The sequence below is a fragment of the Strix uralensis genome, chromosome 3 (genome assembly GCF_047716275.1).
Source record: "Strix uralensis isolate ZFMK-TIS-50842 chromosome 3, bStrUra1, whole genome shotgun sequence".
Taxonomy (NCBI): Eukaryota; Metazoa; Chordata; class Aves; order Strigiformes; family Strigidae; genus Strix; species Strix uralensis.
The window spans coordinates 105,912,477-105,940,277 of NC_133974.1; the positions used below are offsets into that span (position 1 = coordinate 105,912,477).

Here is a 27,801-nt window from a genome sequence, read left to right on the forward strand (position 1 = left end):
GATGAACAGTCAACCCTCTCATTCTTGCATACAAGACCAGCTGTCACCAAAACCTACATACCGCTAACTCGTTTTCTACTTTTAAGGTAGTGAAAGAAAAGAAGTTGGAAATGAAAAAAAGAATGAAAGCAATAAAGTTAAAAGTATACTCTGAGATAAGGTAGACATTTATATATTTTGGACATGAAACATTCATCAACTGTATCAAATAGTTCAAAATCTGAGGAAAACAAGGAGGTTTCATGCACACACAACTTTGAGGTTGGCAGTGGATGAAAAGAAAAACCATCACATTTGCAAGGGACCCAACAAACAAGGTCACAAACATCCAGAAGCTGATGAAAATGAGAAATATAAGGGGTTAGATCTAAATTCCACATAGATGAGTGGCTTGTCTCTGACCAGTGTCAACAGCAAACACTCAAGGAGGAGCAGCAAACTGGGGTATCCTCCTCCACATAAACTCTGCCGATTTGGGGCAAATCAGTGGATTACAAACTAATTAGTGAAATTTATTTCTATTGAAAAAATATATCAAAGTAATTTGAATGCATTTCATAGTTAGACATTAAAAACCCTTCACAAAGAGTAAGGCCTCTTGTAATGAGAAAGTGATATTCACATCACACTGATTTTTATGATTTTGTCCATTCAATTAATCAGTGTTATTTGTTTGCTTGTTTATTTTAACAAAATAAACAAAAGTCAAACCCATAAAATACCAGTTGAATTACTTTAGGGTAGAAATATCTTATGAAATTACAACCTCTTTATTTAACACACACATTCGCAAGTTATGGGGTCCAGCAGAAGTGGATTAGTAGCATAACTCGGTACTGAGGATCAGATGTTTGTAGTATATGTCCTTTGGCAAGTTTTGTTTTAAACTGTGGATGCTATATCTAGTAGCAGTTAGAACATATAAAAGTATCCCCAAAAATATTATTTCCTAATCACCTGTGTCTGTCTTTTAGATTTCTGATTTGGAAAATACAGGAAAATTTAATCTTCTTACTGGAACTATTCAGAAGAGATAACCAAAAAATAATGCTGCTAAATGTTGTCAGCTGAACAGAGTAAGAGTTTACAGTAATGATACACTAGAGTAACTAGATGAACTGAATGACATTCCCTACTTACATGTGTCTGAACAATTAATTCAATGTGTTTTTGTGGAATTTATGATAACCTTCTTCCTCACATGACACATCAAGTGTAAGATTCAAAGATGTGTTCCCTGTTTATTTTCATACATTCAAGCTTGGCATTTCTGAATTTCCCTTTGGAGAAAAATAAAGCAGGCCTTTTTAAATAACCCATATTTGGTATCTAGTCTTAAAAGTGTTGTGTTTTAGGAAAACATATACTTAGCAAGTTAATAAAAAGACATTACAAAGCACTGAACTTCATGTTTCCTTAAGCAACTTGAAATGAATTACAAAGGATTATAAATACTATTATTAAATAAAGACCATTGTGTAATGGAGCTGAGACTCTCTTATCACGTATTTGTATAGTTGTAAAATGTGGCTTTGGGATAGAGGTACTACTGTAAAGCAAACAATGATAAAGAGTTATAATTCCCATCAGCTACACTTACTCATGGTGAAGAGAATCCTGGGACAAGTGAACTGTTTTCCTGCTACCGCCTGGTCCTGGAGTTATCTATGGAAAAAAGTAGGAAAAAAGTCTTTGAATAATGGAGCAGAATATGCACACAGCGATTGTTTATTAAGAAAACACATCACAAATACTAAATACAAGAGACAGTACACTAGATCCAGTAAATGCAATTAGCAATATCTGCAATTTCTAAGTAAAGTCTGAGTGCAGGAAGTGCTATACAAGATTTACCAAAATCCTTTATGTATAATTTTGATTGGATGTCAGTGTCAGACATTTAGAGATGTCAGGGGCCTATGTTACTTTTGAAAAGTCCATGAACCACTTTATCTCCAAAAAATTAAAGTTAGATGTTTTGAAAAATAATCTTCAACATACTATCCTTTACATTTACTAAAACACACTCCCAACCTTTGTATCCCAACACAAAACTTTCAAAATTCAAGTTGTTGTGAAATAGAAAGCAAAGGTAAAATATTTTTTACCACACTGTACTGTAGTCCTTGTCTAATGTTTTACATACACTGAAACCAAAAATACATAATATCATCAATTTAATAATGATCTCAAGAATGCATGGTAGCACATGCAGACTTTTGCAGATGATGATATTCTGGTACTGCTCAAAAATAAAGCTGTTTGAATACATTCTTATTTCTAGAATCTGCTTGATTTGTCTGCACATGTAGATAGGTAAAAGCAGAAAAACAAGAGACCACCTGATGAAACTCATTATTGAAGAACCAGAGCAGAAGGCAAACTATTCCTGTTGGAAAGAATGCAGGAAAAAATTTTCAGTTCCTTGGAGATAGTTTTATAGTCAGTAGATGACCAGAGGTGGGAATGAAGTCAGATGTTCTGCTAGTTTTGAAAGGAGACCACAAAAACTCAATGATAATGCATTTATATGGCTCAGGCTTGTCAAAAGTACATAAGCAGAAGATTCACAGATAAAAGCAGCCTACTCTTTATTAAAAGAGCAATGCGCTTAACTTTTCAAGATAAATATCCCTATTCATCTGGTGTCACGATGGAGAAAAGCCAGGGCGGTCGGAGCTTCTAGTCTGGAAAACTTTCAAAGAACACTCGCTGAATAATTTGAAAGCTCCATGTGGTTGGTGTTTGACCAAATGTTTCTTTGACCTGAAGAATGATGTCACTTGGGGTTGAACTGAGAAACCCTACAGTGTTGTCACATTTCTGGCTAATCGCGATTGAAAAGAATTGGTAATACGTAACCACAGAAAAATCTATGCAAACATACAAATCCCTAGTAGGGGAAATCATGGCAGCCACATGGGAGAACAGCACCTACTGCTTTACCTGCATTTTGAATTTACTGTTTTACTAGACTTACATGGCCTTACATAGCCACATGATAATAAAACAGTGACCAAATGTTACTTTTGCAATGTCATAATTCACCTAATAATAAGAGCAAGAAATGTAAATTAACAAAGACCCAGAAATATCAACAAGTATTTAATATGTAATTTCAAAATTTTAAGATTAATAACTAAACTGTTACTTTAACACTATAGGTAAACATGTAGCTCAGCTCTTGAGAGTTACGTCCTGCATTAATCTCAAAATGAAGTTTTCATGCTATTCCAGTGGGTATCCCTGGAATACAGTAATCCATTTTCTACACTGTGGCTATAAGAAAAGCCAACTGTGCCTATGTCATGCTTTGTTAGAGGTTCATGATCACATTATCTCATGGTGGACCTGACACTTTTATTCAGTTTACAGTATGTTCTGTGTACAGGCAACTTATTTCCTTTGCCAGGGCTGCTGACAACCTTTTCCACACTATATTAATCTTGTTTACAGACTTTATCTTGGTACAAATATCAGAAAACTGAACTTTTTATCTCAGGGAGAAAATAAACAACATGTTGACAGAAGCAAAAGCTATTTTCTGGACTAAAATTGGTTGTTTACCTGCAGCCATACTTATGGAAACAAGTTTAAGTTTCCATCTTACTCAAAATACATAATCTGAAATTTAATAATGAAATGGAAATTTCAAGAAAAATCACTTGATAAATTGCCAGTTTTAAAATAATAAATAAACCACAGAAGTATGTTCTTCCACTAATTTATATAAGAATGTGAACTTGCTTAGAATAGTTACAACTGATCACAAAGTACACTGCTGAGGTTTTTCTGGCACACCCCAGATAGCTTCAATTACCAAGCAGCCATGGAATATTTATAAAACTGAACTCAAAATGCATACATATAGATCTTTGCATAAAACTGAAAGTTGATTATTGTAAGATTCACAATATGTTAATGCAAATTAATTCCTATTTGTAAAACTTATCTGGGGTGTAAAAAGCCAAAAGAAAACCTATTGCCCATCTTCATCTGCTAACTTACTATTAGAAAAATCTACTCCAAAAATCTGCTGAATCTCCATGGAGGAGAATGCCAGTTTTTCCAGAAAGTAGCAACAGATTGCAGGACACTAAAATAAAAACAAATACCCTCTCAACTCTTTAGATCCTTTATTCATGCAAAAAAATGCATAGTTATCTAGAATTGGTTTAGGTGACGAAATCCCAGTGCACAAGAAGAAATCAGGGGATAAAGTAACTACTAACTTTCCATTGGGTAACTAAGAACAAACAGCACTGAAGGTTTGCACAACTACTTTTTTTTTTTTTTTTTTTGCAATTGAATGTATGCGAGTGTGCATGTCTGAGTGCACATGTGTGTATCAGGCAATCAGAATTGCTGTGATGGGAGTGTTTAGGAGACTGACACATCAGGCCTGTTTTAAACCAAGCTCATTCATTAACATCGCTCTTCTTGGTAATGGTCAATTCTCACACACTATTAAACATCCTCCTTATGTACAGAAGAGTGTTAGTTTTTAACACTTGTATGCTAAATTAGCTGCAAGTACACAATATCATAGAGCTGATACTGTATAGTTCGCACTGATGGCTATGGTCCTTGGTGGCCACAGGGGTCAAGGTGACCAGGACTGAGCCATCTGAGGAAAGACATTGGAAATGAAGTGGGCTTGTCTTCCTTCTCATCAAATTATCCTTGTTTATGTCTGAAGTCTTTATGTTACTGTTCCCTTCAAAAAAGTGAGGGAGAGGGTGGGTGCTTTCTCTTTTTTTGTTACAAACACTTGAGACACGGGCAAATTAAATGCAATCTGAAAAAGCACATTTTGATAATGCTCAACAAGTGCTGTAGACTACTTTTGCCACATGATTTACAGGAAAAAAAATGCTGCAGATTTTTTTCTAATAATATAGTAATATTTTTTCAAATCTTTTGATGGATAAACTTTTGGAAAAAATGCCATGGCACACTTTAAAGATCATACACAACATGAAGAGAACTCTGGCTTCAAAAGTTACTTCCTATGAGACAATAAAATGCCTAGGAAATGCCCAATAACCACTTCCAAGCCTTTTAGCAGTATATTTAACAGTCTGTGTTTCTAGAAGTCAAGCTGCTCCATAACCAAACATAATCATGTTCACACTGCAACTTAGGTAACTACAACTAATATAACAAGTGTAAGTATTTCTAACTATTTCCTCTAATTAAGGATAGCAGCTTTTAAAAAACTTCATAGATGTAGCAAATGACTAGGAATGATGTCCTAGTGGATGAGGAACAATATCGACCTTCAGAAAGTACAAAAGAAATATCATGTGTCTTCACACAGCTCACCTGTGTTGCGATCTGTACTGTCACTTAGTTGCATAAAGCAGCAAAATAAGCAGGAGTGTTGAAGGTTAAACTTTCAGAACAATGTAGCAATATTATGCTTAGGTCAAGAAAAATGTTCTTTGTATATGTTAAAGCCAAAGGCATCCCTAATCAGAAGAACAAGTAGATAGCCTTCTTTGAGCAAGGACATCCTGAAGCCATTAGACCTTGAAGAGGGTACACTGCCAACTTGGCAATCAAACTCAAGATCCATGTATCCTTAGTTGAACTACCCTCATTATAATACTAACAATCACGCCTATAGGTCAAGATAGCCCAGGTGAAGACCCTTCCCCTGAGCATGCACAGCAGAAGTATAATGTCAGCAGTATAATAATGGTATGTAAATTACTAACCAATCATTGTAGAGAGGATGGACTTGGAAAATTACTAACTCTGCAAGTTTTGTGTAGAAATATAGCATGAAAAGTCCTATTGGTGTGCTTCATTTGTGGGAAACCACCAAGAACCTAGGCTTGCGCAACCCTAAAATAAATAAGCAATGTCTCTCCTGAGTGTGTGATTATTGACCTATTGCACACTGGGCGACAAATCCTTTTTGCGGACAACAGGAATGTAAAGGGAAATTATCAAAACCTTTGAGCCTTCTTGCTTCTCATTTCCTCCTGTGCAAAGTCTCTCCAGCAACATATTGCACAAGAGATACTATAATCTACAGTTGATATAACTGTTTCAATATGAATAATGTTTAGTCTCATCTTTGGAACTCTTAATTTCTTCTGGCTACAAGTCCTTTTACTGTTGCTTGAGTAAGATGACAAGGTGGTAGCTGCATACTGTTTACAGAGTCCCTGAAACACAGGTACTCCAACTCAGAGACAAAGTACTCCTCCTGTTTTGCAAAGATTGTTTTGCCTGAGAAATCATGACCTATACTGATGGACACAGTAATATGGAAAAGTATTCAAGACTGAGGGGTTTTGCCTCAAACAACATCGTATAGTGCTGCCTGAGATATTACATACAATAAACCTCAGAAGTGATATATGGAAAGATAGAGGATTTCACTCTGCAGAAATAGTGTTGAGCACAGCAGCTGTTAAACTTAAATAATAATAATATAAGATGAAGTTTTTCAGTTGGAAGGGACCTACAATGACCACCTAGTCCAACTGCCTCACCAATTCAGGGCTGACCAAAAGTTAAAGCATGTTGTCAAGAGCATTACCCAAATGTTTCAAACACTGTCAGGCTTGGGGCATCGACCACCTCTCTAGGAAGCCTGTTCCTGTGTCTGACCATCCTCTCGGTAAAGAGATGCTTCCTAGTGTCCAGCCTAAACCTCCCCTGCAGTTTTGAACCATTCCCATGTGTCCTATCACTGGATACCAGGGAAAAGAGCTCAGCACCTCCTTCTCCCTCCTCAGGAAGCTGTAGAGAGCAATGAGGTTGTCCCTCAGCCTCCTTTTCTCCACACTAGACAAGTCCAAAGTGCTTAGCAGCTCCTCATAGGAGGTACCTTCCAGCCCTGTCACAGCTTTGTTGTCCTCCTCTGGATTAGCTTTATGTTTGGACTTGATCTCACAGGTCTTTTCCAATCTATTTGACTCTATGATGTGTTTAAAGAATCCACATAAATTATTATGGAAGTACTTGTCTTGAATACTTAAATTAGCCATCACCGTGTGTCACATTCATAGCATGCAAACCCAGTAAAATTTCAGCAAAATTTTGCTGAACAATAGTTACACAAATGAGCTAACCACTTTTCTAAATGAAAGGATAGGTCCTTTTTTCCCCCTCTATAAATTAACTGCTATGATCAACTATAGATTAACACATGTAAAAATTAATTAGATTAACCAAACCTTCTAAACTCCAGAAGACACTTTTTTTCTGGGTTCACATATTTATTGTATCTTTTCCTAAAAACATGATGAATACAATTTGAAAAATTCAAAAGCAAATCCAATTTTCTCAGGCAGGAGTTTCTGCAAAACAAGTTGTCCAAAACAAAATGCAACTAAGATCAAATCCTAGTCACGGGATTTTGCAGTGGAAATTACAGTATCACAATGGCACTTCCATAATTCACATATCTGTAATTGTCAATTTATAGGAAATGAAATCAAAGTATATTAAGAGAAGAAATAGAGAAAAATCTATTCTCTACATTTTATGGTACTGATTAAGAGCAATTATTATTTCCAGCATCAATTTATTATCACTCATTTTATACCTCTTCTTCACAAGAAGTATTGGAAAGCACCTACACTAAACGAAACTCTGGATTTAAAATACATCTTTACAAAAAAAATATAGATACAAATTCTTTGTCCTGGAGCAATACAGAAAACTAAGAAAATAAAAACAGCTTTCACAGCATACGTTACTGAATCATTGCCATAACCCTAGCTTGACATTACCATTACATTTTTATTCCCACTACAAGCACACTCTTGCTGAAGGGCCCAAACTGACCATTCCAGAGAAGCATCTCTTTAACGTACAGATGACCTTTAAGTGATGCTCAAACTCTACAAAGTCTTCATGAAGACATGGTTCACTGGCAGAATAGTTCTATGCCAGTTTCTTAGTACTCTAGTTATAATTCTTTAAAATTGACCTCTTACTAACATAATGTGGCAAAAATCAATGGATCATTGCCATTCTGCTTGCAAATTATATGCAAGTGGTATGAAAGAAGAAAAACCTCAAGAAAAATAGGTCAAAAGACGTGGACTTTAATCCCAAAGTAAACACACACCTCCCTGTACATGATTTATTGTTTTCTCTTAAAAAAAGGAAGAAATGAGAGCTACGCACCCTAGATAAAATGAGAATCGGTACATTTCTTGGAGTTAAAGAATATGCTCCAGCTCCCCAATCTCTCTAGTGATTTCACACACTGTTAAGAGTTTTCTTTACATTTCTTTTCACACAACTGATCAAAATACCTCTATCTCTTCATATACAGTTTTCAACTGAATGATTAACAGATAGAAAAGAAAAACTGTGGTATCAGAGATTAAAAGAAAAGTCCACTATTGAACACAGCTCCTTCACAGAAAGATGGAAAATTTAAATCTCACGTATAAAAGCAAAACAGGGAATTTCTTTGTAAATCTTTGCTATTACACAGTTTTTCTCTGCTGCTTTTAAGACAAAACCTGAATTTGAAATTAAATAACTATAAACTTAAAACAAAAAAGACTTCTTTTAGAAAGAGACTGGCCTGGGTGTAAGGGGTTTTGTTTGTTTGTTTTAAATGGTAACACTAGCAGAAAATATCACAGACCATGTTTTGTCCTAAAACTTTGTCAACAGGACAAGCTTTCATATCCTCTAGAATAGGCAACAGGGTAAGTGTAATGATGCATTGTAATGATATACATTAGTGCATACATGCTGCCTTTACGTATGCCATATGGTAACAGTGGAGGAGCTATTAAAGCAGAGAAAATAAGTACTAGTGTATAGCGTAGAAAAATTATTTGGTCTATGAAGAAAGCATCAGGTAAAGTGAAAAAGTACAAGTATCCTATCTGCAAGGAAGTCAGTAGGAGAGTTTCTTTTGAGATACCTGATATTTAATATGAAACAGTACTATGTGGCACCATTGCTCCAACAGCAGCTCACAGCACTGCAAAAAAATGGACTGATTCATAAGTCTCAAGAAGAAAATATAAACCAGATTTTTTTTTTTTTTAAATTAAACCAACTCCTTGTTTAAAAGGCAAATGTAAGATCCTCAGGATTGAATAAACACACCACACAGCACCTCTATTTCAATTTTTTATATTAGGAAAGTGAAGATCTTCAGGACAGCTGCCTAAATTGTTTTGTTGCCATATCTAATACAATGGCCAAAATTTTGCTACTTCATTACTCTAAATAGCTAATATTTAACAAATTTTATTTGAATGAAACCAAATTTCCCTTAATACAAAGAGCTACTAATTAAGTGCTGCAGTAATATGTTGCGTATATTAAAAAAAATCATTATTATGATATTTTAGCTGTCTTTTAGATATAAAACTTACTCTAGGGTGAAATCTTAGCTTCACTAAGTCAACAGGATTTTGATTTCAGTAGTGCTGGGACTGTATCCTTATTAGTTGAGAATTATCTAAAATGCTGAAATAATGTTTTTACTTGTAAAATTGTCATCAATAAGTGAAGTTACCCACACAGTGATATAGACCGGAGGAAGGAGCAGAGAAGTGATTAGGATACTAGCCTTGACCTGGCAGATGCAGGTTCAATTCCTAGCTCTGCTGCAGGCTTGCTGTTCTGACCTTTGGCAAGTTGTTTTCTGCAGCTTAGTTCCTCATTTTGGAAAACCAAGAAAAATATACAAACAAGACACTCCTTTACCCTCTGAAATAATCTGTAATATTTTTTCCTTATTTCATTAATGTAACATAATGACAGCTAAGATTGTACCAATAACAAAGGATGTCATCAAAGCATTTGCTTTAAGACTGGTTGAAGTATACTACAGACAGTGATTTTTTTTTCCTACTGCCACGGGACTTATTATAGGAAACAAAAATGCCAATATTAAATGTATTTACATATATAAGCAGAATTACTCATAACAGAACTCTTTGCAGCGACAAGTCATACTATGACAGTCCTATTCTATGGCATCATAAGCTTGCTCAGAGTGGATTAAAAAACCCATGCACACAACAAACCCCCCATTTTCAAATCACTGCCCAGCTTCAGTAGCAAGCTATGAGTGGCCTCTACTGGCTGACCAAAGGCTACCTACAGAAGTCACTATGCTTTTGCTATGAGTTACAACTGTGGTTATCAAGTGTGTGATATGCTTGTCAGTGCTAAATAATTCACTTATGCTATGGCTAAAAACAAAAGGCAAACACAACATGAGTGATACAACAGACAGTGGGAAAAAATGACAACAGACAGTGGGAAAAAATGCCTTTAATATTGGCGCTCCTAAGATTTGTCAAAATATACACTGTAAATACATACATGCACAAGTCTGTTTTTCAAAAGCTGATAACGGAATTCAGCAGGATATACTGTGCTAGCTTTAAAGGTGGAAACAAACCTGAAATTCAAGTAGTTTATAATTTGTTTATATGCTATATATTTTGTATGAAGACCGAATTACTTCAATTACGGTATCAATGGTTTGATTTAGGTGCACAACTAGAAATCCTGTTGTGTCATCTGAGAAGGTATGAAACCAGAGACTACATAACTATTCTTTTCATAAATGTGCAACAAATTTGGCCTTTTCCTTATTTGTAAGATTAAAACCAGTAAAATACAGAATAAAAGATTAAAAAACTGAAGTATGAAAGTGCACTTATTACCAGAAAGATCATCTACAATTTCCTCAGAATACATACAAATTATATTTTTTATTAAGAAAAGGAGAATAAACCATAATTTTTTTTTTTTTTTAAATACAATTGTGGACAGCACAACTTGGAGATGAGAGTAAAAGCTGTTCAAAACATGGCAAAAATTACTTATTAGATTATCATGCAGTATCTGTATTCAAATAATTAAAAAAATATTAGATAAGAAAAGAGATAGCACCAGTAGGAAGGAAGTAAATATTTTACTTCACCTTTCTTTTCTATAGGAATATTTACCTGATTTGCTATTCTCCCACATTTTAATTGCACCTTATCAAGAAGGATTATTGTCAACATGACTACTGATGCCAAAAGGGGATTGCCTTCATAAGCAGCCGTACAGTACTTACATAAGACACTGTACTCTGTGATATTTCCAGCTCCTGTTCTGAATTCTGCCCCATTTCAGAGTTCTACCTCATTTCAGAATTCAGTCCCATTATCTCCACTGCTCAAAATTGTTCACAGGGTTATCTAGCTGACATGTAAGATAACCCTCCATCTCACTAGACACCACTGGGATATGACATGCTGACCCACAGTAAGCCCTGATTATTAGCTTGAAACATACACCGTATAAATGGAGTTTCAAGCCAAATAATTTGTTTTAAAGTCTTTTCATTTTACTTATACATTAAAACTCAATTTAAACATGCTGACATCAGTTCCACCTAATCTATATAGCCATGAACATATTTAGACATGTTAATGTTAGATTTTGACTATGATCAGAAAACAGATGAAAAATACTATGACCAGAATGCAGACTGCAAGTAATGCCCTTTTATTTTCAAAACAGAAAGGGATTTTAGTTTAATAAATTATAACTAAATGAAAAAAATGGCTAGCCACTGTAATTAAATAGAATGCCCCATTGCCTGCAATGCACTGAAGCCCAGTCTTATCTCACTGAAAAAAGGCTCGCAGCAGACCAAAGTACAGTGAGGTTACATTCTTTCTGTCCCATCTTCTCCATACTACTACACTTTCAGTGACTAGGAAAGCAGTTAGGATTAACAACCCCAGACAGCGGTGAGCACAACTGATCTGCTAGGATAACTCTCCCTCTCAACTGCAGATGGTTTCCTATCATAGCACCTATAGCTCTGCATGGTCTTGAGCCAGCCAAGTTTCATTTGCACGAAAACCTCATTATCTTTCATTTTTAAAAGGGGCACCCAAGGAGGTATATCACAGTCTAGACAACAAAAAACAGACAGTACCTAAACTATTTTCAGGAAAATGAGACAACAGGAAGACTGGGCACAAGGGAAGGCTGATAGCAGTGTACCTAAGAATTTCCCACATGAAGAAAACAATTCAGGTACCAGTAAATTTTGGTTTTAAATATTACATTTTGGTAAGATTTGGAATACCTTTCAAAATTTATACAGTTTGATCAATAACAAACCTTATGAAATTTACACATTTGAACTGCTAAAATAAAAGCATGACCTTTTGCCCTTTAGTTTAGATAACTTTTAACTAACTAGTGCCCACAAAACAATTTTTCTCCATTTCAAGTGAAATTCCCACCAGAAGGGCTTACACCACTAGCTAAGCAGCAGGAAAGGCTTTAGGGGAGTTTCAGGTACAAACTTGGCCAGTTTCAGTTGTTGACAGTACTGTATGTGGATGACACTTTTTATTATTTTGAGCTTGCCCGTACATAAATGTTTTACCCTGCAGGGTGACATGACTGGTAGATTTTAGAAATCCTTCTGTATTTGCCACTTTCTCTGCCATCTGAATGTATATTTATACATTCTAATGTATAATTATAACCACTGTTTCAAATTGGAAATGCCAGGAGAGATGAACAGGATAAGCAAGCAGGAAGCTCAGAAATCAACTCTTTATTGGGCACTTTTAAGTTCAAGCTAAATTCAGGCTTAAGATTATCTATTTTTATCTTTCTCCCTAAGCAAAATGATGTAGAAATAAAACAAGTCTTAAAATATATTACAATAAATATAATTTTTCGTAGCAAGACATTCTCAAGCTTTTCCATCATCCTATCTTCAAATATCAAATGTAAATAATTCATGACTTCTATTGTAGAAAAAAATGGAAACAAGTAGGTTCTAATAGGAAAAAAAATAATCAAAAGTGGGAATTCCATTCATACATTTTAAAAGAAACTGTCAAGCTTGTTAGGTTGAATGGCAGTCCCACACTGAGATATCAACACTTGGATAAGGTAGCACTGTATTTCAAAATTTCTAACATAATACAGATACCAAAGATGTATCTTACCAAAACCTCATGAATGGACTGTGCAAAGTCACCATTAACTTTGATTTGAAGACTAAACTGTATTATCTTACTTTCAAATCCCTCCTTATCAGTAAGAGTGCTCCAAGGTTCTCTTTGTATGTTATCAAGCCCTACATAATGGAAAACATCGCAGTATGCTCCAGAGAGCCCATAGATCCTTACAGTAATTTAAACTTGTAATGCATTAAAATGATAGCTATACGAAAATGATAATTCATAAAGGAAGGTGAAGCCTGTGTTCTAGGAGCAGAACGCTGCTTGTATCTGCTATCCACTCCTTCAGCAAGATGAAATATCATTGCTATGTTTTGTCCAATGTTTTTCAGGGCACACAACATACTTCCTGAAAGTTTTATGCTATATTGTTAAAACAGTGGATGTTTCTGGACTTATGCTGTCAAGTTAATCTTACTCTACAAACAGTGTTTCTGTCAGAAAGTTGTGTTTAGCATGTGAAAAACTTTTGCTCTTTTAAAATTTAAAGCTATGTACAGAAAACAGTTTCACCGTTGGCTAGACAAGTGTGCGTGTAACTGTGACTCTGTGGCTGCCTCTGTTGCAAGACAGAAATCAGGGCACTGCTCATTTACAGGCTCTTCTGTTCCTGGGATTAACATGGGGAAAAGACAATTAACTTTCCCTTAATGTCTCTAGTGGCATCAATTTTATTCTTCTGGCCACAACCCTGAGAATAGGTTTTGGTCTCTATGCAACACATTAGCTGCCTTGGGCTTCTGAAATTCTTGATAAAACCACGTGCAAGCAACTTTTGGTTACCAAAAGCATATCCTCTACTTACAAAGCATCACTGTAGAAATAAGGACAAGAGGAGTAACGAGTTTGTTGGTTCCTGACTAGACAGGCAATCAAGAAACGAACACTCTTCTCTCTGTTACAAGTGTTTAATGTGTTACAGGACACAGAGAGCAACATTATTTTTCAGACACGAAGCTGTAAAGCACATTTTGCCACGTCCTGCAGAAGACTGACTGTCCACCTACCTTATGGTAGACACCATACATCACAGAATTATGGCCTGTGGTTATCAGCAACTCCTTCCAAAATGCCAAGGGAATTCTAAGTTGCCCTTGGAGAGTGAGAATGTTATTTTCCCTGTTATTAAGAGAGGAAAAAAATTCAGAAGACAAAGAGTGGGTCTTTGTCACAGAGAAGATCTTGAATCAAATACCAATATTTTCCATTTATATGGGTATGTTTATCTGGAAACACCTAGAGCTAACTTAGTCCCTAATAAAGACAAATTACCCAAGAAGTTTACAACTTGTATAGGTGCATGACATGAGTCACCAAGACAATGTCCAAGACAAGAAGAATGAAGGAGGAGAGCACTGACCTGCAAATAAATTGTGTCCAGCTATTTATGAGTGACAGCCTTGGTGCTAAAAATTTCTACATGTCCAGAAGTTTTTAGAGACTATCTGTGGTACAATCTGACGCTCTACAAGATGCAAACTTCACTTTCAGTCAAGCGAAGTATTTTTACTACCAGTATAAAAAGTAAGCATTATCCTATGGGATGCTGGAATACAAATTTTAGTTTGGGAAGGAAGGAAGAGGAAAATGAGCCAGAATGAAAGCAGAAGGTACTGTGTGTAAAGATCACCATAAAAAAATATGGTATTTGGAAAAGCACACCTTCACAGAAATCTAGAGTAAGATAAAAACTAAGAGACTGTTGAAAGATAATAGCAACTATCCCTTTAAAATATGATGCTTGGGGAACTCTTCGAATCTCTTTGCTTTGTTCAAGGCTCAAAGACATCAAGTTAATATAACCTGATTCATCTTCTCTCCCATCCCCAAGACAGTTGAGTAAATACCACCAACACAAAGCCTTGCTGAACTCACTACCTGCCGTTCAAGTTGGTTGTGGTACAATCCTGGGCACAGTTTATAAAGTGAGTTACTAAGTTTGCGTTTCATTTGCTGCCAGTGCCTATCTGTGATGTTTGCTCATTAACTGCAAGTTTCAGGATCAGTACCTTTTCTTTAGCTACTGAAGCAATACTATGCTGATGGACTACTCCATTTCCTACCAAATACCTAAAGACTTTACACACTACTGGAATGGAGGCTGAACTGAGGGCTGAATTATTAGGCCTGGTTTGGTTTGCAGGCATGTTTAACACTAGAAAGCATGGTAGGCTCCCAACTATTGATAAGATGCTCAGATTTCTCCTAGAAAAATTAAAATTTCTGGTCAAGAGAAAGCTCCATCTATTTAGTCATTAACTGGACACCAGAGGTTAAATATTGCATTCCACACAGTTAACTGGAAAATGTGAGTTTAAGAAGAGTTATAGAAAATAAACAGCTCAAGTTATGAGGAAAAAAAATAAACACACCTGTAACTTATCAGAATCTCTTATGAAATTGCATTTGATGGCAGCATTCAAGAAATTGCATATATTGTCAGAAAGCACTGTTGTATATATAATACCCTCCACAGCATGAAGTTGTGCAGGTGGCCAAGAAGAAAAATATATAGAAACTGCCATTTGAATTTGGCATTACGACCTGCAGATATTCAAGTAGCACAAAACAAAATACATTGAGTTTTTAAAAATTATTTTTAAAATCATAAACATATGGTGATATATTAATTAGGAGGACTGCTGTTGGCAAGAAATAGATGCTCACTGGAAAGGTGACATAAGTGCCATGAAATATTTGGGAACATTTTCAAGTCTTCCTGCATACAGCCATGTGCTGAGGAAAATAATCAATTGAACAAAGAAAATTCTGGAAAGTTATCAAAGCAGTTCATATTCAAAAGGAATGATTCAGCTTACTATTAAATCAGAGGTCATCTGTCCAATACCGGATCAAAAGATGGTATGTACTGAGGGAATGCCCATTGCTCGGTGAGGGGGAAAAAGTGGTACTAGTTACATGGTTCAGATACCTTCCTGGAAAAGCAATGGACACAATCTTTAGAAAAAAAAAGTCTTTGCAACTCTGAAATTGAGTGATGCAGGCATACTTGCCCTACTCCAGTTTTGCCTAGTTCATCCTTAACCTCAACTAAACTGGGTTCAAACAATATGAAGTGTCCTAAACCCTGAAAATTTCATATTCACCCAACCATTAAAAATATTTACCTCAACTCTTTCCACAGCTAAATAGTTCATCTGAATCCGCAGTGCCAGGGTAAAAGCAGTGAATAAATTCCTATTCCCATGAAACCTTATCAGAAATATCTTTGACCTCAGACCACTCCAGGCATTATTTTTTATTTCCTGCTTTTACTTGCAGACCTGTGAGATCAGCTTTGGAAGCTTCTGCTCTAACCAAAGTCCTACCTTTCTAACATAAGATATGGAGAAAAAACTAGTGAAAGCCTATCAGCTCCAAAGTTTTCATATCAAACTACTTAAGACAGATTTTTGTGGCTAAAATTAACAAGAGTGTATTTTCCATCTGGACCTTAGTTTAAAGTTTGTGCAGCTATTTCCTATAATTTTGTATGATCCACAGCTACAGCACCTTTTCACTCTGATAAATGATTCCTCTTTCCTATTGTGAGACTTTTCCATGCCCCCTGAATTTTTTGAATAGTTTTCATTCATCTTTAGATAAGATCTTAGTTTAACACGTGCAAAAGCATTTATAGTGAAAGGCAACATAAGCAAACCAGACAGTACAGTGCTCTGAATTGATTCAAGAATTATGTAACATTGTATTTTACTAAACCTAAGTATTCCTAAATGGCAGAAATTGCACAAATATTTAAGGAGAATATTATCTCCACGGTTTAGTTTAAGAAGTCAAATGGCAAACATATGAACAGTGAATAGCAGGGGAGAAATCCTTGACACCCGAAAACAAGACATATGACATGCTTCCAGATCATCCTTAGGCAATTGGAATATGTTTTATTCATCACACACCAGGCTTAACATTTTAAAATTTACAAGACTGAGGTAGGGAAGAAAGGGGTGGGAGGACCAAGGGATTCTGTTTTGATTCTGTAGGTATATCTGCATTAACAGTTTTTCAAAATATATTGTGCTTGGAAATTACTGCAGTTTAAATAAAGGAGCTACTTTTTAAATCTCCTTCCACCTGACATCAGAGTAAACCAATGAATGACTTCATGCCGGAAGAACAGACACTAGTCTTCTCTGTATGAGCAATACTTTCTCCCCAATGTGTTTTACGATTCTGATTTAGAAGTAATCGCCCTTTATTTGCATCCTCACAAAAGGCTATTTATGCTTTTGTTTTCTATTAAAAGACATTTATTTTTTAAACCAGGTACAAATACTGTGAGAGATCCGTAACAGGGTTTCAAAATTACTACTGATGAAATTAAGTAAAATATTACTAGTATGGGACCTCAGTAAAGAAAACAAAGACTTAGAGTTAGTGTTAGCTCCCCATTGCCTCCCAGTTTAATACAATTCTGGAAAAGCAGTTGCTAAGAGTTTACGTTTTCACAGTTCCTCAGAAGTCCTCATTAAGTAAAGGACTAACAACTTTTGAGCTGAAAAATCTTACTTCTAATACAATGGAGCTCTTTCCTTCCACCTTTGGAATACATTTCTTCACAAAGCAAAAACAAGCCAGCAGACAATGGGGCAGATAACAAAATGTGTGGTAGACTACAAAGACCTAGCAAAACCAAATAAAAACCCCCACTAATTCTCCCAAAGCTGCAGATATTCATTTTAATGGAGCACTTAGGTTCTCACTAGAAGTCTAAAATGAATAAACAGCAGACAAGACAATATCCCTCACACCTGTTTTGAAAGTTTGCTGACTTCAAAACCCATAAAACTTTAGGCTGATTGGGACAGGATGTACTTACCACCCTTTGCATGCATTGTAAGTCATCTATTATTGAATCTTCACTCAAAATTCAGTTCATAGAAGTGAAAATCTAGAGTTCAAAACATGAAGTCTTAAAGATGCCACACAGTAGCAGAACAATAGGATGGGCAATCTTTAAGATGTTTGAAAATGTAAAGCCCTAGGAACCCTAGAAAGCAATGTCATTTTTACTTGATGCATGGCATACACATCTTGAAAGCTGGATTTCTCTTAACATACAAAAAAATGCATTCCCACAATGGGATGTATCTGACAAATGCATGTATTTAACTTCTCAGCCATATGACTCAGATACATACATAAAAGTGTCTCCATTGAACAGTAAGCTCCCCAATCAACCTTTGTTAGGTGTCTTAAACGTATCTGTATGTACTTCTTAACTTTGCTTTCTGAAACCTGCCCTTCCTGCCGGCTGTCTGGAATTACTTTAGTCCAAAATCTTGCAACCCATGTGTCAAAACAAGCCTCTTTTCGTACCAGAAATGGTATTTCATCTGCACTTGTCTCTTCTTTCAACGGAATCATCTGGGGATACAGTGTGACATCAACACATTTCCAATATACCAAAGTTTCAACCAAAGCATCTTGTGATGAAATAATTCAGCATTAATACATATTTTCCTTAACAGGAAACTAAAAATCAAACAAAACATTAACAAATGTACTGGGTGCATCACCACTGTAGCATTTCTGCATTTACTAACCTAAGAGTAAGAACGCAGGCATGTAAATGACAAATGTCTTGTTTACAGCTTTGAGCATCATGGTGTACTATTTGTAGACCTGCTATCACTACCCGATGAACAGATAAGGACTTGCATTCCATCTGACTTTAATTACATTAAGTTTACACTAAATATAACATGTTTATTCCAAACCAGAGGGGAAATATCTTTAAGTAGTAAATTAGGCATCTCACACATTGACACCTCAGACTAAACCCAGGAAACAATTCTGACATTTTAAAGTGTAAGTTGTACTCATTTGACAAAAACCCCACCTTTAACATTTCACAAGAAAGTGAATGCTACTCCAAAGACTCTGTACAGATACATTATTTCCAGCTCCATTAGTTCCAATTTATTTTATTTACTTTTCCGAAGGGACTAGCCTTTCAGTTGGTATAAATACGCACTTTAAATGAGCTACAATTAATTAATTGATAAAGCTACCATCATTCTACTAGCTGAGGAGCCTGTTCTAAAATGTACACTCATAAATATTTATGTTTCCAGGACAGTAAACTTCAAATAAGACTTGAAAAAGGAAATGTTAAGATCCAGAATACCACACGTCATCTTGCATATTGCTAGAGTGTAACATTTGTATTTAACATTTAATTACCTCACCGTGAGAACAGGCTCATTTAGTTCCATTTTCAAAGTAGTTATATATATTTAAACTATAAATATCTTTTGGCTCTTCAGCAAGAACAGACTGCTAGATATTTGAAAAGGGCAGCTGCCACATTGTTCCCTGGGTGCAACACAATGGCAGGTCAAACTTTTGTTCCTCTTGTCCTACAAACAATTTTCAAGCCCATGCTCAATAAATAAATTTGGTCTCAGCACTCCCAATCAGGGCTGCACAATCCCCTCAGTAGCAGACCTATGATAAATGGACTTATTTTCCCAAATCAAACACTTGAATTTAAATTCAGATGAGTTAATGCAAAGGTCAACATTGTAATCAGTTCTTTTGATCTTTATAGAATTTCTAGAGTAATACATAATAAATCTGAAACAAGGCAATTTGCAGCTCTGTATGTGTGGCTGGTAATAAAAATCTTAACGATTAGAGCCTTTATGTACTTAGGGAACGTTTTATAGTAATAGCTATAGTGAGAGCCTCAATGCATGGGGAATGATGGCAATAGATAACACTGAAAGACATGATTGCTTGATTCTTTATATAGTTTATACAGTATGTATAGATTATACATTATAAATTAAAGCACAATGTTTCTGAAGAGTCTGCCAATGTTTTTCTAATATTCTATTTCGGATTTCTATCCTCCACAAAATATGGCCTTGATAAAAACATGTGAATTTAACAATTATCTCGTACATTGAGGATTTTATTGTTTCACATACTAGTATGTTACTTCAGCTAATTGTAAAGAAAAGAAGACATTAAAATATTTGTGCACACAGTGTGTACATACGTCTTGGTGGTTTTTTTTAAAAAGGAATATTCCTTTTTCTGAAAGTATGCATTTAGAAGTACAGTACGTCACATCTCTTATGAAGAAAAAAATTATTATTAGATAAAAGGTATTCCAGTTGGATACTGGAATGTACAATCCTAGAAATGGACTAAAATGTCAGTAGTAATATGAGGAAATTCTTAAGATCGAAAGAGTAAAAGCTGACTTTTAAAAAAAATAATCCCTTAATTTTAAAGGTTTCTTGATAACAATCAGGTAACTACCCAACCACTAAAAGCTGTAAAAACATCTTCCTTTACAATATTCACAAAATAAATGAGACATTTAAGAGCTGTTGTCAGAGACCACCTTCCATAAATATACAGTTATGCAGTTGAGCAAATATAGGCTATAGTTTAGGACCTGAAAAAAGAATACTTTTTCAGGAAAACTAAGACTAAGCAACTATCAGCAATGACTGCACAGGAAGGACCAAGATTTCATCCATGGAAACAGCAACTGAGGATTCCTCTATCAGGACATATCAGTTGTCTGCATCTATTCAGAGAAGTTGAGAGAAATAAAATTGATCATTTGTTTACTTTTCCTACGCAAAAGTCTCCTATTCTTACAGAAGATACACATCTCTTCAGCAAAAATAAAACTCCTTTATCTCACTCAAAGTTCACCTAGGTGTTAATTATGCAAACTAAATAACACACCATCACAAAGAAGCATTACTGATATTGAATGGTGTTCTTGAAAAATAAGCAAGGCTTATTCCTTGGTTTTGGTGCAAGACACCATCTCTTCCGTAATAAACAGAGTACATGACAGTGATCCTTCTTGGCATGCTTGGAAGAACATCTTAAGTCTCATCAACCGAGGTAACGCCACTGTTTTAAGGTGAATACACTTGATGCATCATATAGGGCTTATGAAGTACATCTAAGTCTAAAGAATCCTCTAAAGAATCTGACTTGATACTGCGTGACAGGTCTATTAAAAGTTATCATTAGTCAAAAATCAATACACCACCTAGTATATATATAATGGATTAAAATCACAGCTGATCATCTTCAAAAATAATTACATATGGGGAATGTTCTTCCAATAGACATATTCCTAGTGGCACTTCACAGAAGTCTGATTAAGACACTAAACAGCAAAAAGCTAAGAATGAAAAACTAGAAAAAAAACAAAACAGTAAGATACAGCAGCTAGCATGCAGGCAATGTAAAAGTTGCTACTGTGGCAAGTATAGACAAATCAGTTTTTACAGCTGTCAAGTCGTCCTCTTGAAAGAGGCTGCTGGTCTTTGGTGACTTTGAATTATTCCATTAAACTCCCATCTCCCCTCCTCAGAAAATACTGGTTTATCAAACCTCTGTTCAAGGGGACGGACTGACATTTGTAAAACTGTCACAATGAGGACTTTCTCCACTCTTTCACTGCCATTTCTTATAAAAAGCAGAGGAAGCTGCGTGCTACGAAACAACCAATAATCTCACAAAGCAGACACCTTCTGGGAACACACCAACTGAATAGTGATGGTAGGACTTTGGTTCCTCATATCTTAACTCACACACCATACTGAGGGCTTAGTGTGAAGAAGATAGAGGGAAAGCATGACGTAGAGGGCTTCAAAGACAGTAAGCTATTACAAAGAAAAGCACGTAAATTATCATCTGTGATTATCAGAGTAATAAATTCAAGATGGCAAGAAGGTAGATTTAGATTAAAGAAGAAAAAAACAACTCTCCTAAGTTAAGATCATGGACTACTGGAGCAAAATGCATAAGGAGGCCCCAGAGAGATTCTTCAGCTTTATAGAAAAACGCCCAAGAACTGACTTCATGGTTTTGAAACAGAAGGTAATTGACAATACAAGCAAGTATGACTGAAGACCACATCATCATACAGGAGGAACTGCTTCTGCTGTTAAGGTGACAGTTTGACTGCATTTATATTAGGGGTACTTGAAGAAACAAAAGGCAGAAACATGAAATTGTAATCTCAGTATCTTGTACACAGAGCTACATGGAACAAGAAAAAAACCCAACAAACCCACATATAAATTCCCCAAAAGCAAGGTGTGACTCTTAAACCACATTTTTAACTCAGATATGCTGCTGTATTGGATTGCTGTCTACAAAAACAAATCTGGAAGGATCTTAAGAGAAAGAAAAGCACCTTAAATTTGAAAAAACTGGGAAAGGGAAGGCAGTGGAAGGATGATACAGCAAAGACATTCAGCTAAGAAAACAATCTTCGTAACCAAATTCTAAATGCATATAAACAGGCAAGAATGATTTTGTCAAGGCTAGACAAGAAACTGTAACTGAAAATGCAGATAGATGGGATCCTGAGCAAAAGATTAAAACTGTGTAGAAAGACAGGAAAAGAAAGGCTGTTTTTTAGCGAGACAGCCAAATAACACGATTTAGAAAGAAAGCTAAGTCAAAGCTGACACATGCAATTGACTGATATAACAAAGGCTAGGAGCATTCTCCACAGTGATTAAATAGGGGAGTGCCATATATATTAATAAATAAATAAAATGAAAGCATCTTCAGTCATAGGCTTGCCAAGACAGTGAAAAGGGCTTTAAACTAAGGTTGTCAGGGGAGGGGAACCTCAATTCATCTGACTCCTACCAGCTTGAGACCAGTACCAGCAATAGACACCCAGAGCCTGCAGAGAGATCACAGGTCAGCAGGAGAGCACCTGAAGAGCAGCACAAAGGAATTCCAGCCAGTAAGTCAGCTTCATCGGAGACCCAACTTAAATGTCTCTATGCAAAATGCACATGGCATGGAAAATAAGCAAGAGCAGCTAGAGACATGTGCACACCTGCAGGGCTGTGACCTTACTGGCATCACAGACATGGTGGGATGTCTCCTATGACTGGAGCGTTGGAACGGAGGGATACAGGCTCTTTGGGAAGGACAGGCAGGAGAGACAAGGAACAGGGGAGTCACCCTCTATATCAATGAGAAGCTGGAGTGCACGGAGCTCTGCCTGAGGATGGATGAGGAGCCAAACAAGAGTATATGGGTCAGGATTAAAGGGAGGGCAGGGACAGGTGATGTTACAGTGGGGGTCTGCTACAGCACACCAGACCAGGTAGATTGAGTGGATGAGGATGGCTATAGACAGAGAGGAGCAGCCTCACATTCACAAGCCCTGGTCCTCATGGGGGACTTCAGCCACCCTGATATCTGTTGGAGGGACAACACTGCAGCACATAAAGCAATCCGGGAGGTTCCTGGAATGCGTTAATGATAACTTCCTTCTCCAGGTGAGACACTGGAACAGGTTGCCCAGAGCAGTGGCAGCTGACCCCTTCCTGAAAGTGTTCAAGGCCAGGCTGGACAAGGCTTTGAGCAACCTGGTCTAGTAGAAGGTATCCCTGTCCATGGCAGGGGGGTTGGAATGAGATGATCTTTATTAGGTCCCTTCCAACCCAAACCATTCTATGATAACCCAGAGGGGATACTGGGATATTAGAGGTGAGAGTGAAGGACTGTGTGAGGTGGGGATGAAGAGTAGTTACGGATAACATCTTGTTATAAAAACTGGTTTTATTTGTGCTTTGCTATAAAAATTAAAATCCAATACTGTATACTAAATTGTTTCTGCTATTCCATCTGCTGGTATATCCCTATCCTGTCTTCAGTTATATCATCATGAATATTCTTCTCAGACAACGTTTTTGTTATTTCTGATCAAACTCAGACCACCACAATAGCATACCATCATTTTTATGTTAAATATATTTATTTTAAACAAAACTGTATTTGTAGAATGCTAGCTACAAACTTGCTTTCAGCTGGCAGATTAGAGCCCGCCCAATACGCAACTATAATTTAGTAATTAAACATTTTGGTAGTATAATTAGTGAAAATACATATAACTTGCTAAGTAAGAAATATAATAATTAAGATGTGCAATTATACAATTATCATGTGTAATTACACAGGCTTTCTAAAAACTGCTTGAAATGATGAAATACCATTTTAAGAGATTCCAGAGTCTTTCACAATTTATCTTGTGGATTACATCCAAATAACCAGTTCATATCAGAGACTTAAATGGAATGCTTTTCCTCTAGAATACATTGCCTGCAAACTCAAACAGCAGAAGTGACAGAGCAGTCATGTAATTAAAAATATCAGTAATGATAACTGAGCTAAGAGTCTGAGCTTTAAAATGAAACTACTTTAGATTTTCAAGACCGTTCCTGGTATAGAGATGCTCATATTATGAAAGGTGCTTTTACTCTACTACATTAAAGAACAATTAAGTTGAGTTGCAATACATCTGTACAAAATGGGCCAAATTAGGTACTACCATAACTGTTTCCATCTATTTTTTGGTATTATTCACTTTTTAAATATAAGCACTACTGGAATGAAACAAAGCAGGAGTACACCTGTTTGAAGGTTCTTGGATTGGCATGATGGTTATCATGTTTCAAAACCCTGAACAGTTTTTTTTATGGTATGAAGATCAAGCAGAGAACAGTTGAAAAAAATGGAAATAACTGTTGCAAACAAAAGTGTGAGTATTCAAGGTACTGAATTAATACGTATCTCGTACCACTGAGAACAGACTAAAAAGGCTCCTGACAGAAACTGCTTCCATTTAAATTCTTGTCACATGATAAGTTTCTATGAACAAAATTATAAATTCATATGTTTTTTTGGTACTAATTCTTTACACACTAAAAGATCTGCTGTGTAAAAAAACCCAGGGAACTGCAGCTGTAGAAGAGAAAAACATCATTACAGTACAAAAGGCAATAAACACATCAGTGTAACAACCAGTATATACTGACACTTTACACAGCTTTTCAGAATCCACCACTGAAGTACGTTGATTCCACCATAGTAACAAGAAAACTTCATCACAAACTATGTGCATTCACTGATTCTATTAATAAACAGTCCTATAGTTCAGATTTCTGGTGCCAAATTAATTACAGAGTATTACCAGAGTTTTTTCTGCTTGTGGAGTTTTTTTGTTTGTTTGTTTGAAAAGAGAAAACCTAGCCACATAACCAAATGGAAGAAGGTGGGGGGTTATCAGAGCACTAGCTGTAGGAAAGCTTGAATCTCCTTTAAAGGCATTAGTGCAGACTACTTTTCCTTCTCAAATTAGATATGAAGCATCCTCAAATTTTAGTTGGAAAAGAACTTGGAAATTTCTTCCTGTCAGTGTCACACCTCCATGATCCTAAGCCAGCTCATTGGCAGCTACACAGTCCCTTACTAACTCTTGAATTAGTGTGCAAAACTGCAATATTTATGAAAAAAATATTTTTTTTCCTGAAAGATAAATTAAAGTATGAATAAACAGTCCTATGGGTAGATTCACACATTATAACAGACAGTCACTGGAGAAATACCAAAAGTAATTCCAGAAGGGAAATCCAGGAGTTCAACCAACAGTCTACATTCTTGCTTGCTTTGCTTCTTGACCACAATTCCTACTTTCCATTCTGCTCAGTGACACATCATCCACAGCAAGAGAGAACGGAACCTGCACACAGCAATATAAGCTGGTCATTACAGAGACCTGCCAGCTGAGATGCAAGATGCGGGTTAAAGAGCTTTGCTAGCAGAGATGGACAATGAACCTAGAGCTTGCACTTACCCTGTTCAGTACAACAAATGGTAAGGAGTTATGCAAAGAACGGATGATGCTTCCGCCACCGCCACCACCACCACTGGTGTTGTTTCCCAGGATGCCTGTGCAGCTTTAGGTACGCTTCTCATGAGAAGGTGCTGAAATCTAAATTTTGTGTCAGGAAAGGAACTTGCCCTACAACCCTGCCTCAAATGCCTCAGCTCTGCAAGGAAATCCAGGTTTCAGTCATATCTCTACATTTGCTAATTCTGTGCATTTCTGAGTGTGATTTTTTTTTCGGCCTGATGTTGAACTTGCCCAATGACCTACACATGTGCTAAATACGACACTAGGGAATGGAACAATCAATTTCTAAAAAAAATTATTAGTTCTATTTTTCTCTAGCTACCAGAAACCAAAAAAAAAAAAATATTTGAAGTGTAGTTCGTAGGTGTTTACATCTTTTGACTTTTGTTATCCTCTTTGTAGTAAACAAGCCAGTCATTAGTCAAGAGAAAAATAAAGCCACTTTTGGAGACATACTGCTGATAAAAAAACCAAACATACTTCAACTTTCAAATAGTGCAATTAAGATTTAGTAGGTATAGAAAACGAAGACACCAAGAAGAAGAAAATTATGGGATGAAAAAAACTATCATTTTTCAAAAGTTGTTTTTAATATCTCTTAGTGCTTCAATTTGGTGGGACAGACTTTAAGAAGCACGGGTATATGGGAAAAGATTTTTATAACAATTTTTCTAAGGTGAATATTAGATCACATTAATAAATATTATTTAACTATTACTATTTATATCACTGCACAGTTCCCGGTTACTGTCACAAAATTCTTAGTATCACCTGCATACCATTTGCTACATCAGTTCTTACAGGGAACAAAACCAAAAGCACTTAAAATTTTCTCTTAATTTCTTTCAATTTAGTTATTTTCAGTGACTTGTCTCTAAATTCTTCCCATTAGATTTTACTGTCCTTTGTTTTTCCCACACTAGTCCCCTGTTATCTTTCTTCCTCCTTCAGTTCATGCTCTCACATCCAAAAACCAACTCAATCCTACCAAAAAACAACAGAAATAAAACATACTGATTACAAAACCAATATTGTTTCTGTCACGAGGTACCACTACTTGTGAGAATATTTTTGCTTCCTGCTTATCCTGTTTTAAGTATTTAAAATTATAAAGCTCCCTGGGTCTAGGATTACTTTTACTTTCTAATTCTGTATTGCCCAGCCCAATGAGAACCTGAAGCTTTGGAGTCTCGTGATGCTCATGCTCATCAGCAATTAGTTTATTTGCTAAAAATTTCCAAATTTAATTGACAAATTGAAGACAGAATACACCCCAGAAATATCTTACTATTGATAAAAAGAAAAAGCACAGAACAACCCTGACACCATGCTAGACACACTGATGAATTCGGCTTACACAAAACTAAGTAGTACTCTAAAATACCTGCCTTGGGAGCTTGTGTATGGGGGTAGCATCCATGTCCAACAGAGGATTTCAGCTGGACAATGATGAAAAGTCCATATGTTACAGTGCCACCATAAATTATGTTAGAACGTATGGTCAGGCCACAGAGGGGCTCCAAAAATAGGTTAGAAACAGCTCTCTGACTGAAAACAAATTGCCTAAATTCCAATATGAGAAAACAGTGTTCTTGACATATATTTTCATGTGGCTACCGCTGTTTTGAGCTAAGTCTATAGAGATGGAATACAATATGCCGCTACTTTAAATTTGGAAGTTGTTATTCCATCAAGACACTAAAATGCAGAGAAATCTGCATGGGTCTGATGCCTCCAGGCTTCAAGATTTATTATGAAATAAAGAAAAAATGAATGATGGTATGTCAGTTGGCCTGGACATCAGCTATTGAACCTGCATTATGAAAGGAAGGAAATCTCAAAAGACTTTTAATCATCATAGACATTAAAATGTTTGTAAAATAACTATTATCACACAGCTGAGGCATGTATCACATGTAACACTTTTGAAATATAAACAAAAGAATGTACAAGCTAGAATAATATTCTCCCATTGCACTTAATACTCTTAAAATTAAAAGAACACCTGACTCTATATATCTATAATGCATCACTTCACAACTTTGAATCTTTTAAAGCCAGGATTAAGCTTTGTAAGAACCTACT

The 27,801-nt window shown here is 36.0% G+C and overlaps 1 protein-coding gene across 1 annotated transcript in view; it reads right to left on the minus strand.

Moving 5' to 3' along the window:
* GPATCH2 (G-patch domain containing 2) overlaps positions 1 to 27,801 on the minus strand; it is a 126,364-nt gene that overhangs the window by 37,197 nt on the left and 61,366 nt on the right. The window contains exon 6 of the mRNA XM_074863727.1: positions 1,601 to 1,665. Within this exon, the coding sequence (XP_074719828.1) occupies positions 1,601 to 1,665 (65 nt within the window). The remainder of the gene's footprint in view (positions 1 to 1,600; positions 1,666 to 27,801) is intronic.